Below are 14,691 nucleotides of genomic sequence, written 5' to 3' on the forward strand. Positions count from 1 at the left end.
ATATATATATATATATATATATATATATATATATATATACACACACACATATATATGTATGTATGTATGTGTGTATATATATATAAATATATATGTGTGTATATATATATATATGTGTGTGTGTGTGTGTGTGTATGTATGTGTATATATATATATATATATATGTGTATATGTATATGTAGTCACAAAATATACTGTGCATCTGTGCTGACGTGTGTAATACTGGTTTTAGTAATACAGTCACCTACAGTCACAGAAATTGTTAGGTGAAAAATCAATTTTCTACTTACGTGAGATGTAGTGGATCAGCAAAGATGTGTTTGATGTCCAAATTGTGCTTCTTTAGTCTAGCATTTTAACTAAAACACTAGCATTGCGAACCCGCACTAGACTACAGTAGTCACTCAACTGTTGTTGCGCTCAGCTACATGGTTTAGTTTTGTTTATTTTTTGTGATACTGTGTTCTAATCCCATCAGCAAGTCTGCATTACTTTTAATGAAGACCTGAATGTTGTTTTAAGCGGGAGAGATGTTTTTGGAGGAATGGATTTATGAAAAAACTTGGGGTCACTATTGACTTCTAGTGTTCACAACATCAGCCTCATAGCTTCAGTTTAAAACTAAAGAAGCAAAGTTTGGACAACAGACATGTCTTGGCTGATTGACTACATCTGTGAAAAATTATTGTAAACTAAATTTTAAGCCAAATCGTTCAGCATTAGATATGCATCTTCCAGCATTAGATATGACGGACTTTATCCATTCTCTGGCTTCTTTTGAACGATTCTGTAAAATACCTTTCCTTACAACACCACTGCTAGCCATAAACACAGCACAGTCTGCTAGCAGGGTGGTTATAAGAGGAATGGGATCAGTAGGTAGAAGGTCTGTGTAAGGTAAATCTGTGTTTGCAGGAATGAAGCCCAGCTTAACCCTGCCTGCCCTGTGCGCTGCTGCGTTCCTCTACATATCTTCTATATGGTTCAGTAGTTCTGCTAGGAGTCACGAGGGCCACACCACGTGCCTTAAAGAGCGTTGTTTTGGCGAAGTATTTCTAGCGCTCGATCGGGCCCTGCAGCAGTAAGCCTCTTTTCAGGATTCTTTTGCAGGAGGGCATAGAGGAATGTAAATCTCTCTCTGAAATGCCTCTCTGAATCCCTTCTTCTAAAGTCCCCTCTCTGCTGATTTGGGACCAGTGTCGCCTGCCCAAACCAAAATCCTAACCATTGTGTACAAAATGGCAACACTGGCCTCAGAATAGCACATATGGAGGGAGCCTACTGGGATGCGCTGTACCCAGCTTACGCTGCTGAATAGAGAAAGTTTTGGTGGCTTAGGGGTGGGGGCTGGTATATTGCTTAAATCTTAAATGTCCACTTAGGAGATTCTTTTTTTATGTGTTAATTTTACTATTTTTTTTTTTTAATGTTGAGACAGTGCTGCATGTTTGAGGTCCTTTGCTGCTGTACTGTTTGATCTGGATGTACTTGGCTCGGGCCTCTAATAAGGCAATGGTAGTGAGGACGAATGTGAGCGAAAGAGAGAGAAGGAGTAAGCTTGTTCTGTTCTGGCCTAATCTGGCTCATGAGGAAGGCCTTACAGCATCTTTATCCTGTAGTGCAACACACACCCAGCTTACCAATACACCAGTCTATTTCATGTATACCCCTCCTTTTTCATAAATTAATTCAATTCATTTTTTTTTCCTTAAATAAAATTACTTCTGACTTTCTTGCTTTCCTATTTCTTTAACCATTGTTTCTGTCTTTTTCATTTTCCTTTCCCTTCTTTCCTTTTTCTTTTGTTTCCTTTCCTTATCTCACACCCTCTGTTCTGTGACTTACAGCAACTGGAGGAGAAGAGTGAGGATGAGGAGGATAAGGAGTGTCTGAAGCAGGCCATCACTGCACTCCTCAACTTGCAGAGCAGCATGGAGAGGATCTGCTCCAAAAGCCTGGCCAAGAGGAGGCTCAGGTACTCGCGCACACACACACACGCACGTTACTGTTAGGGCATTTTGGTGTGGGTCATGAGATTGATTCCACACAAATGGGTAAGATTAGGTTCATGTATGGATGTTAATGCTGCACAGAAACGCTAACATCATCGTATGCCTGTAGCGTATTCTGAAAAAAAGAAAACAGCATTTTTTTTTTATGGCTGGTGTCGACTTAAAGGTATCTATCTAAAGATTCTCAGCAGTTTGAGGTGCACACAAGCTTTAAACCATCTCCTCCAGCAGTTCTGAAGCCAGTTTTAAGCTGGAGTGGTGCGTAATAAATGGCAAACCTGAATTGCTCCAAAGCATGGTGTAGAGTATGACTATATGGTTCTGTGCGCAGTAGGCTATTCAACTTGAACTATCAATAACTGAAATTGCAAGCACCTCTGCCTCTTCAAATGGTGGCAGTCCAGAGTGGTCTCTTCTGCATTGGCGAAAGAGTAGGGGTGCGCGTTGGCACAGCATTTTATTTACATTAAAGTTTAAGTTACTTTGGGAGAATATTTTATTAGACAGATTAAATGGATCTCATTAAATGCAGACCTCACTTCAATGGAGAGAATATGTTCCAGTGTATACGTAAACATATATGCTCAGATGTATGTTCTGTCTCAGTCTTGCAACAGACTGGAGGAGTTTCTCAACTGCGACACACATCACACACCTTTCAGCCTATAAAGTGTTTGGACGTGTAACTCAAATGAGATTTTATACACACACACACACACACACACACACACACACACACACAAGCACACACAACTCTTTTCCTGTACCCCTCCCATCCTCCACACTCCACCCAGCCTCAGTCCTGAGTTTCCCCCCTGCCCCTAAAATAGCCGCAGCACACGGGGGGGAGCGCTGGGGTCAGCCTGCACTGTGTTGTCCCAGGGATGTTGCGTCAGGGTTTGGGTTGTCCAGCCCGGCTGTTATTGTTCTCAGGTTAGGGAGGGAAAAAAGAGCGAGAGAGAATGAGTGAGAGTGTAGAGAGAGAGAGAGAGAGAGAGAGCAAGAAAAATTCAGACCACCTTTGTGAAGCAGACCTCAGCATCTCTTTGGAGACTTTGCTTTTTGTTCAGTTCTCCTCGCCGCTATTTTTTCTTTTCTGAAGCCATCTGCGTCTTGTTCATTGTTCGTTACTGTTGAGGAATGTAATGGCATCAACGATGGGGATTTAACGTTGAAATCTCCCGCTCTCTCCCTTTTTTTTTCTTTTTGTCTTTTTTGGTGACTTTAGTGTTTTTTATGGGGAAAGGATGGCTTACCTTACGGTACGTGCTTTTTGAATTATTTCCATACACAGTCAGAATGGCACATGACGTTCTGTGTTGGTGGATCAGTAGCTAGTAGCTGCCTTCCCGTCCCCTTTGGTTTCTTTGTGTGCGAGTTAGAACAAAGAGCCAACCTGTGCTGCAAGCTCTGTCGCACCACTGAGCAAAAGGCAAAAGTGTAAAAGTTCAGAATCGTACTACTACTATGGCATTAACTGTGTAAACTAAGCAGGTTTATTAAAGACTCACTGCTGTGAATTCTTCGGTAACTACTATCAAACTTATTTGTAACATATTTATGTAAAGAGGAATGAGAGTATAGTTTAAGGGGTCCTTGTTCTGCAGTTTACTCCTTTATTTTAGTTATTTTTACAGATTTTTATTAGAAATATATGCCAGTAGATAATAACTCTTATCAGGGCTAGTACCATAGATGACCGTCGAGCTGTAGTTTTTTTGCCACTCGATGTTTTGCGTTATTTGTGTTGAATATTGAGAGGTTATAGTGTAGTTGTGCCCTGCCTGCAGCGCCGCTGTGTGCAGGTGGCAGGCCGAGTGAGGCTGGCGCTCTACTTTGAGGTGCTGGTATGAGGAGTGAGGCAGCCGTCTGCGCTTGAGCGTCCCTGAACACAACAGTAAGCTTTTTTTCCCCCCTACTTGTTTATAGCTAGTCCCATGCAGACGGCCATTCTACCACTAGCTACAGTAAATCCCCTCCTGATTTTCCCTTCCCTCCCTTCCTCCACTGATTGATTTTTATAACACCAGAAAATCATAACCTCGAAGAGAAGAAAGAAAAAACTTCTGCAATCAAACCTTGAAGCGGAATAATGCAGTTCAGCTCTAAATAGGTGATTCACTCAATCCGTTAAAGACATTCTCTACAGTTTTTCAACCTAGTCTCTACCTGCCACATCTGTAACATGCAGCGGATTAGCTGAGATAGTCATAGTAGTAAACTTACCTGTACTTGGAAAAAGAAAACCCATTGATTCAAAACACAACTAGAATGGGAGCCAATGGGCGGATGCTGACTTCATTCTCAAGTGTATTATGAGTCAATTGGTTTTCTTGAGTAGTCTTTTAAGTAAGCTTAGTCTGTTAGTTGAACTGATCGATTGTTTGGGTGTCTTTTTCAGGTTCTGGAGGGGCTGCTTTATATGTTTGTTTTGGCTCAGTTCACACTAGATAGACTTAACACAGGCCTAAGTTGTTGAGAAACCTCCAGGACTTGGCTGAAGCCACCGTGACTGTAGACAAAGCCAGTTTTCCTTTCAATCTCAGAAGGCTTCTATTTTCAGTGCTGTAAGACAATGTTAGTATGTAGAGGTATTGTGTGAACGACAGACCAATACATTTGCCCCCCCCCATTCTGTTTGCCCTCCCTCCATTTTGGCTTTCCATCACTAATTTTTTTTTTTTTACCTACACACCACTATTTCCCCCCCCTCTCTTGCTCCCCTTCTAGCGAGTCGGCCTGCCGCTTCTACAGTCAGCAGATGAAGGGCAAGCACCTGGCCATCAAGAAGATGAACGAGATCCAGAGGAACATCGATGGCTGGGAGGGCAAAGACATTGGCCAGTGCTGCAACGAGTTCATCATGGAGGGCACGCTGACGCGGGTGGGCGCCAAGCACGAGCGCCACATCTTCCTCTTCGACGGGCTGATGATCTGTTGCAAGTCAAACCACGGGCAGCCACGCTTGCCTGGAGCCAGTGCCGCCGAATACAGGCTGAAGGAAAAGTTCTTCATGCGCAAGGTGAGCATGGGTGGATGGAAGGTCTGGGCGGTAGGCCGATGTAATTGGATATTGCCAAGGATTGTCAAATAAGCCACTGACCATGCTTCAGAGGCTGTAATTGCCATTTTGGGAAAGAGAGACTACAAAGAACAAGAGGGCTAATTAACTTTTAAACATCTTGCTAAGTAATATTATGTAATGTGCACATGCATTATTTTATTTCCCTTTACTGTTAAAACAATGGATTATTACAGGGGCACTGATGAGCCTCCTGGGGTTTCCCAGAATGCAACACACTATTTGAGGAAAATTCTCAGCTTCAGATTATTAGTGGTTTAGATTATTATACAGATTATTTTGTGTGTGTGTGTGTAATATATATATGTGTGTGTGTGTGTGTGTGTGTGTGTGTGTGTATATATATATATATATATATATATATGTATGTGTATATATGTATATGTATGTATATATGTATATATGTATATGTATGTATATGTGTGTATATATGTATATGTATGTATATGTGTATATATGTATATGTATGTATGTATATATGTTTTTGTATGTATGTGATTGAGTAGAGAGACAGTTTGACCAAAAATGCAATTTACACAACAGGATAACAGGAATAAGAATCATTCAACATTTAACTAAATCATTGTACCCGTTTTGTTTAATGTCTTTTCCAAGTCACCAAACTTCAGAAAAAACTTTTTTGATGTATATCATATATCCTATTATGTAACAAAAATAATGTGTGATCTAAAAAGAATGACAGTTTGTGATGTAGACATGTAGTTTGCGCAATGCTAATTTGTGGCCATGAACTTCCATGGCTTGTTAGCTACATTAGGTAGAAATTCTAAACACGACTACTTTTTGGCGAGGAAACCATTGATTGTAAATAAGATTTTTGGCTGAACACTTTAAACGGCTATTAACATCAATGTCAATGTGGAGATGTAAAACAGATTTGCTAGTTGCTTTTAATGCTTATGCTTGGAGTTTTTGGGCACATGGACGTGAATGAATAAATACATTCATTATTACCAAAGAAGGGAGAAGGTTGTTATGTACAAAATTATCCAGACACTCCTTCTAATTAGTAAACTCAGCTACTTTAAGGTGCACCATTGCTGACGTGATGACTCGGTTGTGCAAACGTGGCTTATGTAATCTCCACAGAAAAGCACTGCCAGTAGATTGGGATACTCTGGAGAAGTTATACATGAGCCAGGTCACCATACCTTATCCCAAGCATCAGCTAGAGGGATATAAAGCTTGAAATGTTATTTTGTGGAGTGATAGAGCGCCATCCAATATGTTTGTGATGCAGAACTAATCGTCCATCAGTATCTTACCTCACGAATGCACTTGTGGCAGGATGCAATCAAAACCTAACAGCAATGTTCCAACATCTTGGGTAAAGCCTTCCCACAAGAGCAGAAGCTGTTTCAGAAGAAGGAGGTGTCCTCTAAACTTTTAGACATACTACATTGAATCCCAAAAGACTAAGCCCTGACCAGCCCTGTCTCCTTCCACCAGGTCCAGATAAACGACAAGGACGACAAGGAGGGTGAGTATCGGCACGCCTTCGAGATCATCCTGAAGGACGGCAACAGCGTGGTGTTTGCTGCAAAGTCTGCGGAGGAGAAGAACGGCTGGATGGCGGCGCTGATTTCACTGCAGTACCGCTCCACGCTGGAGCGCATGCTGGACACGGCCATGTTGCAGGAGGAGAAGGAGGAGCAGATGAGGCTGCCGGGGGCTGAGATTTATCGCTTTGCTGAGCCTGATTCAGAGGAGAATGTGGTGTTTGAGGAGAATGTACAGTCCAAGTCTGGTATCCCCATCATCAAGGCTGGCACGGTGCTTAAGCTCATCGAGAGGCTCACCTTCCACATGTATGCAGGTAAGGGCAAGCGGTGTTCCTCCCTCAGTGTACTTGCTTATAGTTTATTTCAGTGGTTTCTGGTTCTCCTTCTTGAGTACCTCTGCCTTGAATATTTTCAGGGTAACTGCAGGTTCCTCAAAGGTCTTGAAGTGTTAAATCAATCAGATTTAATTTAAGGCCTTAAAGTGTTGTCTTTTATATTTTCTCCCCCAATGAAAGAGAAATATGTGTTTTTTTTTGTTTTTTTTTTGTATTATGTTTTCATGAGTCAGTCTTTGAGATGTGAACGGAGTCATTCAGAGTGGTTTAATATGAAATGTTTCATTATAGAGAAACCGACTCAGATTTTATTACAGTGGTGGCAATGAGAACCAGAGGTCACAATATCTACAACGAAAACACAGCCGTTTTATTTACTATCCGATTTACGATGCCCTGCATGGACCTCCGCCATGAATGTATTTAGGTAAGAAGCTTAATATATTATGGTAAACAATGTCTCAGCCATCAGGCAGCATATTCATTTCATATAATAGCCTTCTGTGATCTAGCTTTTAGAGGGAGACGTGTGGTTCCTATCACCATGATAGTGAACAGTTCTCTAGAATGAAGCTTTTTAAATCAAACCACTCTGAAGGACTATTTTTTCACTTTTTATCCATTTAATTATACACATTTAGAATTTCGGTTAAAATATATAACAGACCAGATGTCTTGTGTCTGTTTATCCACAATTTGCTGCAAATTTGTATTTGTTACAATTACAGCTACTGCTGGCTACTACACCTGCAAAATGGCTGCTAACATTTAATCTTCAATAATAATGAATGTCTTCTTGTTCAGTGAGTTAGTAGTCTTAGTGTTTTGTTATTGTTGGGCTAATGATCTGAAGTTGCAGCCACTTATTTAAAAGGTCTGTATTATACCTGATTCAGTTAGTTAGCTAATTAGCAAATCCTTTTTGGTTTAATGTAAGTGTATTACAGCAGTGTGCAGGACAACTGTGCTTCAGGACTATTGGGAACCACAGGGTTAGTCCAAATCTCACAAGTTGTTATGTTGCTTCTTAAGGGGTCATTCAGATGATGCCTTTTCAAACTGTCTCAGATGCACTTCTTTTCATTGTGGTCAATGCAACGTGCACCACAACTGACAACTCGCACCTCGGCATGTTCTGATATACCTATGAGAATTACTTTAAAATCTCCACCCAAGTGACATCCTGCTGTGAACATATTGCTTAGTTCAGAATGGCTAAGTTGCTAAAAAGCTGTTTATTCTATTAAGAGTAAACAGTGGCATGTTCTTCCCTTCGTTTGGTAGCTGTCTGGTATTAGGAGCCACAGCTGTGGTAGCTTTCGAATGCATATTCTTCATTTAGAAGTATGTTTTCTCATTGGATTTGACAAATATTCAGATTTTGAATGTCCTTTTACTTTTTTTAAGCATGAGGCACACCTCACTTTTTAAAAAGGCATCAACTGAACGCCCCCTAAAGTCCACTTTTTGCCTGGACCAATCAGCATCTTCTGATGTTCCAGAAGAGTGATAATGACCAGGGCCATAGCTAGAACTTTTAAAATGGGGTGGCCAAGTAAGACCCAAAGATTTTATTGGGGTGGCTAAGAAAAAATAAATAAAATAGCATCGCCGTATTAAAATCACATTTTTCTTGGTACAGAACTAAAATCTCCACATGAATAAAATATATTACATCAGTACGGTGATTGCCGAAAGTAAACTGAAAGACTTACCATTGAATCTTACTATCGAATAGCCTCGTTCATAATGTAACTCACAGAGCAGCATTGCTGAAGGCACCCAGCTCACGTTCACTTGCCTGGGACACACTAATTATTAAATGTTGCATCATCAGACTCTCGTAACTGATTGATAACTGCCCTGATGGCAGATTTTCACTATGAAGCGTAATTGATGCTTTATTAATGATGGCTGAGTGTCTCACTTTCTGTAACTGGGGTGGTTAAGGTAGTGCTGCCCATCCATGGCCACTCATTGGCTACAATTCTGGTAATTGCACAAATAAGGACAGTAAGTAGCAGCATTAGTTGTGGAAATCAGTAGAGAAACAGTTCTGACTGATTCAGTAGCTTTGAAAGACAGTAAGTGCACAGAGCCTGTGGCTGAGCAGCACTGACACCAGACTGAAGACAGTATACAAGGCTGGGTGGCATTTGATGAATTTTAACATAACAGGCAACTAGAGCTGTAACTAATGGTAAATATCCTGGCAACTTATTATTGATTAATTGACTGTCTGTCTCTTTCATAATTTACTTGACAATTTTGTCGTAATCGCAACGCTAGTATTTCCACTCGTGTGTTGCCATTATACTGGTAGTTTGATAACATGAAATCTTAATTCTTTTTTCCCCGAAAACTCTCTATGGTTTATTCAGCGTTTGTAGGGTTTTTCTAAAGCTTGGTGTACCACTTACCCAACACCACTGTCTGTTTGCCATCCAGCACTAAAGCGCATTACCACCCCAGTTTCACAATGCCCAGCCCTGACGACACCAACTGAAAGCGTGAAAAACGAGAGGCTCAAAGGTCTCCTTGTTCAATTCCACCATTCGTCATCTTGTTCCTATTTCAGGCTGTTTTCTCACACTCACTAAATATTTGGACACCTTGTACGTCATAGAAACACAGTGTGCCGACCTGCTTTGTTTTAAGTGTCATTGTGGCACTGATAGCGTTTTTTAAAAGCTGATAAGAGGCTAGAGGGGAAAATAGAAAATGACATTGACAGCTATTCTTCAGCACAGGTTCAAACCCACTCTCTGTCAGCGCTGTTGGACCTTTCCTTTGCTTAATTTCCTCTCTGAAGTACCGAAGTTGTGTGTGTGTGTGTGTGTGTGTGTGTGTGTGTGTGTGTGTGTGTGTGTGTGTGTTTTGAGCAGCTGAGGGTAAATCCATTAGAACAAGGGCCTAAATAACTCGACCCAAATCCTCACAGTTCTATGGGCGGCTTTTACCTAATCAAACACAAGCTTGTGACAGGGCCATTAAGCCCCAATAAATCATACGTCTATTTATAGATCTAACAAGACAAGAGTAAAGTACAAAACTTTCATTTGTGCTTACACTTTGTGAATAGAAACAAAAATGATGCAACACACGGTAAGAGTAGTGTCCCTTTTATGTGCGGAGGCAGGATTTTTAGCTTCAGTTGTTTTTGTTTATTATTGATGTCCAACTAAATCAACATTTTTTTAGGTTGTGAAATATTTCTAGGAGATCTAGAGGATGTATTGATGTGTCGTTGGGATTCAACTGCATCAATTTTGGAATTTTTAGAATCGATTCCAATCAATAATTGACCATTATGATATTAAGTGAAGTATCCATGTGCCAGAATAGATTATCTGGATACACACGAGATACACAAGAAGTGCGTGCTTTCTAGGACTTTGGGGTACCACATGCTGGTGCTTCACATCAGTGACACTTTGTGTCCTTGTTTGTGTCCTACTGTGTAAATAGTTTCTCCAGTTTTATTTGATTTGATTATTTTTTTACAATGACTTTTAATTGTGCAAAAGTAATCAAATCAATTTGTGAAAATTAAGATAATTTATACTCCTCACAGTTTCCTACTTGTAAACCTCCCCAACCTGCACTGCGTGAGCAGGGGTGAACCCATCTGGCTATTGTGTGTAGATCTCTATTGACTGAGTGTGAGCTGCAGTGTGTCAGAGAGGATTCCTATAATGGGTGGTCCAGGCTGTTCACACCCCTAAATAAACTTCCTGTCTGAGAGTGTGTGGGGTAAGTATAGGTCCCAGTTTTCCTCCAGAGACTCCAGTGGCCTGTAGTCCTCAGTGATTTCTAACAAGCTGAGGGAAACAGGACTTTTGAGGAACATGATGTATTTTGTGTGTGTTGTTTGATGGTCTTTTGGCATTAGTTAGGGGGGGAAAAAGGTGCTTCCTGTCCAATTCCCCTTATGGCTGGACCCCACTATTCCACACAGTTGGGTGGGATGATTGATGGATGCTGTTTTCCTGATCTTCATAAAACTCCAATGAGCTGGTCCTCATGCGCACACATTCGCACACACAGGCACATGGTAAATATGTATCATATAGTGTTTTGAACATATGTAAGTACCTACATGTAATAAGAGGTTTCTAGGTCTAACACTCAACCTGGCCCTAAGTTTAACCTCAGTAGCCAAAAATAAAAGGGTTCTGCTCTTTCAGTTTTATAAAATTAAACATAATGAACACTTCAGAAAAAGCACTTTACACACTGTGTCCTTCACCACTGTGCACTTGGTGTACATTAGCTTTATTTTTTCTGGTTTTCTTACAAATTCAGGATGTTTGTATTCTAAAAAGGTATGGAAACAACCACATTCACAAGACATGGTGTCAGAATTCAGTGTTATCATGCGAAATGTCATTTATTATTCATTCAGTACCAAATTTCAGTATTCAGTCATAGTATCTGTGAGCCATAAAGCATACATGTTTCAAAGTCTGGAGTGATAATTGGCTGCCCAAATTACATGCTATAAGCAACAGTCTGTAAGTCAGCTAATAGTACTGTGACTGGAAGTTTAGGAGTAGATTTTTTGTGACCTGTTTAGTGTAGCTTATAAAAATGTTTTTTGGTAGCTTAAATATGGCATTTTCCTGTGAAGGTAAATGCACAATTTCTGTAGGCAGTGTTTACCATATTGGAAAATCAAAATATGCATAATGTGCAATAGCATTTGCACAGGTCACATTCTATGTTTCTTTTCCGCAATATGTTGAATTCAGCCAATAAACTGTAATTGTGTATGAAAATGTGCAGAGATGTGCTCTGTGTAGAGGATGTGTTAAGTTATATTCATTTAGAAAGTCAACTAAATATGTAATTTGACCAGGGGCACCCAAACGTCTTGTTGTGTTGTGTTGTGTTGGTACAAGCAAACAGTCAAATACAGCGGTTCTGCTGTTTAATAGAGTGGTCCACTTAATCTCCAGTTCGTTAAACACACCTAGCATGGTGGTCCACCTTGTATTTGTAAAGTTAGAAAAGGTAGTTCATTTGTTGCTGTGCATCCTCTAGTCTTTAATTGATGGTCAGCTTCTGGCCACAGGACACTGTTGGCTGAATATTTTTGGTTCTCATTTCACACCATGTCAGTGTCACTGCAATGCTGAGAATGATCCATCATCCAAATACTACCTGCTTTGTAGTGGTCCTGTGGGGGTCCTGGCCATTGATGAACAGGCTAAAGGTGGGATAACCAGTTATGCAGAGAAACAGATGGACTACAGTCTAATTGTAGAACTACAAAGTGCACCTATATGGTTAGTGGACTTGTGAAAATGGACGACGAGTGTAGATTGTGTGAATTTGAAAGGTGACATTTAGAAATCATTATCAAAACGAAAATATCTGTGTTTGTGTCAGAATTAAACAAATGTAATGATACCCAGCACTATAACTTCATACTCGTTGGTGTGTTTTTCTGGGTTCATTTGGTCAGTCAGTTTGTGACCAAGACTCCAAGATCTGATGGTGCCGAGTTCGCATCTATTTTAAGTGCTTGTGTGTGCAGATGTTTGTGTGTGTGTGTTTTTGTGTGTGTGTGTTGTAGGGCAGCCTTGTGCGTCAGACCCGCGTCTGTTTCCTGGCCAGAATAATTCCAGGCCGATTGTTTGTAAACGCATACTGAGGCTGCTATTGTTTCACACTGGCCTCTCAGAGTAGCCCAGAAACTCAGCAGATCCATCATACGAACAAACACACAGACACACACACACATATGTGTGTGTATATATACACATTCATACGTTCACAATAGGGACGTTAAAAACTCCCAAGATAAATGTAAGACAAATATAAACCCCCAAAGCGCGAATGCTTAATTACAGTAATTTAACGCATTTAAACCTTTGCAACTGAACCATTTGTTGACTCTGTAATGATGAAGTGATTAAAGCGCCTGCTGTCGGGGGGCTGGGAGGCAGTGTGATTAATCAAGTAACTATGTTGCTCATTTGTTTAACAATGAAAAGGTTGTGGTTCACTTCACTGGGAAGGCTATTTACTTCTGTCTTTCTGAGTGAATTGAAGAAAAAAAAGAATCACTTTCTAAATGGTTTTCTGATTATCTTTTGAAAATCATTTTCCTGAATCCCACACAAATGATGAAAAATATCAGGCTGTCGGACTGTGTGATTTTGTAAATGAAAGCCAGATAGCACTTTTCCCACCATTGACGTTTTGTGGCACAGTGTAGTTTTTAATAATCATTTGTTGAGTTTTTATAAATGTTTATCATGTCTCGTTGTGTTCACAAACTTGATAGATTATTCTGAGGCTAATGACTTTTCTCTGAGTCCCTTTTACAACAGTATGTGGCCTCTGAAAAGTCCCTAGTTGAAGTGGTTAAACCTTTCGAATTACATTGCGGCTCTCGTCAATACTTTTAAACGATTGCCTTTTTTAAAATGCGGCACAGCTGTTTTGGTGGTGTGCTTTGTTCAGTCTAACGTGTTTGTAACCCTCAGCAAAACACAGTAGCAATTATTTATTATCGCCCACCCCTAATTCTTTAGCTGACTTCAGCTTCATATCACCATTCACCAGCTTTTCATTCAAATTTTCCGTTCCACCTTAAATGGAGCAGCAGTTACATTCTGGCGCTTCAGGCGTCAGAACTGCTGAACTATTTTAGGTGGAACGGGAAAGTTAGCTAGCGAGCTACTGAGACATTAGCATACTAATAGTGATTTTGTTTTATGCTTGTTATGAAGAAAAGGACCACAATACATTGAAACAACATTAAGCTAAGATAATACAATGGTTATCGTAATTGTTAACAGAGAAAATACTCACATTTGTGGGTTTCTTTGGATGCTCGCGCAGCCATCTTCCCAGTTTTTCTTTTTGTCTCATAACACTCTGGAGTGTTCCTCTGAAAAAAACTCTGTTTGGAGGGTCATGTAGTCCTAACACCTTGCCCTACCCCTCTATCTCAACAAAAATTGAGACACCCTACCCCAACACCTGAACACGCCAAACACAGGGCTAAGGGCTAAGTGGTAGGGGCGAGGGGTGAAATGGGATTGTGCCTAAGAAACCCTACAAAAACCCTACAAAACCCTAATGTAGCCATAAAGCTTTCTGAATGCTGCTGTTGGTTTCTTATGATTGATCATTACCAGAACATTAGACTGTGTACATATAGTGTGAGTTTTACAAATACCTTGAGTTTAATATCAACATCAGCACCGTCTTTTGAACATTTCGAGCATGCATGGAAAAAAGAGCTGTGAATATTGACGGAGATGCTGCTCCTAACCCCTAACTTTAAACTAAGGGGTTTCTCAATTGATATTTGCAGCACCTTTGTCCATTAACCTGTTGCAGCATGGCAGGTAATGTTGTATCATAACAAAAAAGCCATCTGTAGAAAATGAACATGTTTATGGTTCTGGTCAGAACCATATAAGCCATCTCTGTTCTTGCTGTGGTTTGGTAGAACTTGCATAACATACAACACTGTGCAAAAGTCAGAAGCCACCCTTCAGTTATTAATTTTTCAGCATCAGGAAAGAAGGAGGAAGAAAGAAGGAAGACATATTTAACAGAAAATGAGATGCATCACATTTTTTTTTAGCATTTAGTGTGTACACAGCTTGCCTTTATTGCAGTTGTCATTCTGTTCAGGAGACTTGGTTTTTGATTTGTTAGATATTTTTCCATGCCTCAAGTTGAATCTCAGTTGATGGCAGTTTTAGCTTCTCACAATC

At 40.3% G+C, this 14,691-nt stretch overlaps 1 protein-coding gene across 2 annotated transcripts in view; it reads left to right on the forward strand.

Moving 5' to 3' along the window:
- sos1 (son of sevenless homolog 1 (Drosophila)) overlaps positions 1-14,691 on the forward strand; it is a 57,953-nt gene that overhangs the window by 29,076 nt on the left and 14,186 nt on the right. For both annotated transcript variants that reach the window (XM_036587090.1, XM_036587091.1), the window contains exons 9-11: positions 1,848-1,975; positions 4,743-5,034; positions 6,565-6,931. In XM_036587090.1, the coding sequence (XP_036442983.1) occupies positions 1,848-1,975; positions 4,743-5,034; positions 6,565-6,931 (787 nt within the window). The remainder of the gene's footprint in view (positions 1-1,847; positions 1,976-4,742; positions 5,035-6,564; positions 6,932-14,691) is intronic.

Source organism: Colossoma macropomum, unplaced genomic scaffold (assembly GCF_904425465.1).
Source record: "Colossoma macropomum unplaced genomic scaffold, Colossoma_macropomum, whole genome shotgun sequence".
In the NCBI taxonomy this organism is placed as follows: Eukaryota; Metazoa; Chordata; class Actinopteri; order Characiformes; family Serrasalmidae; genus Colossoma; species Colossoma macropomum.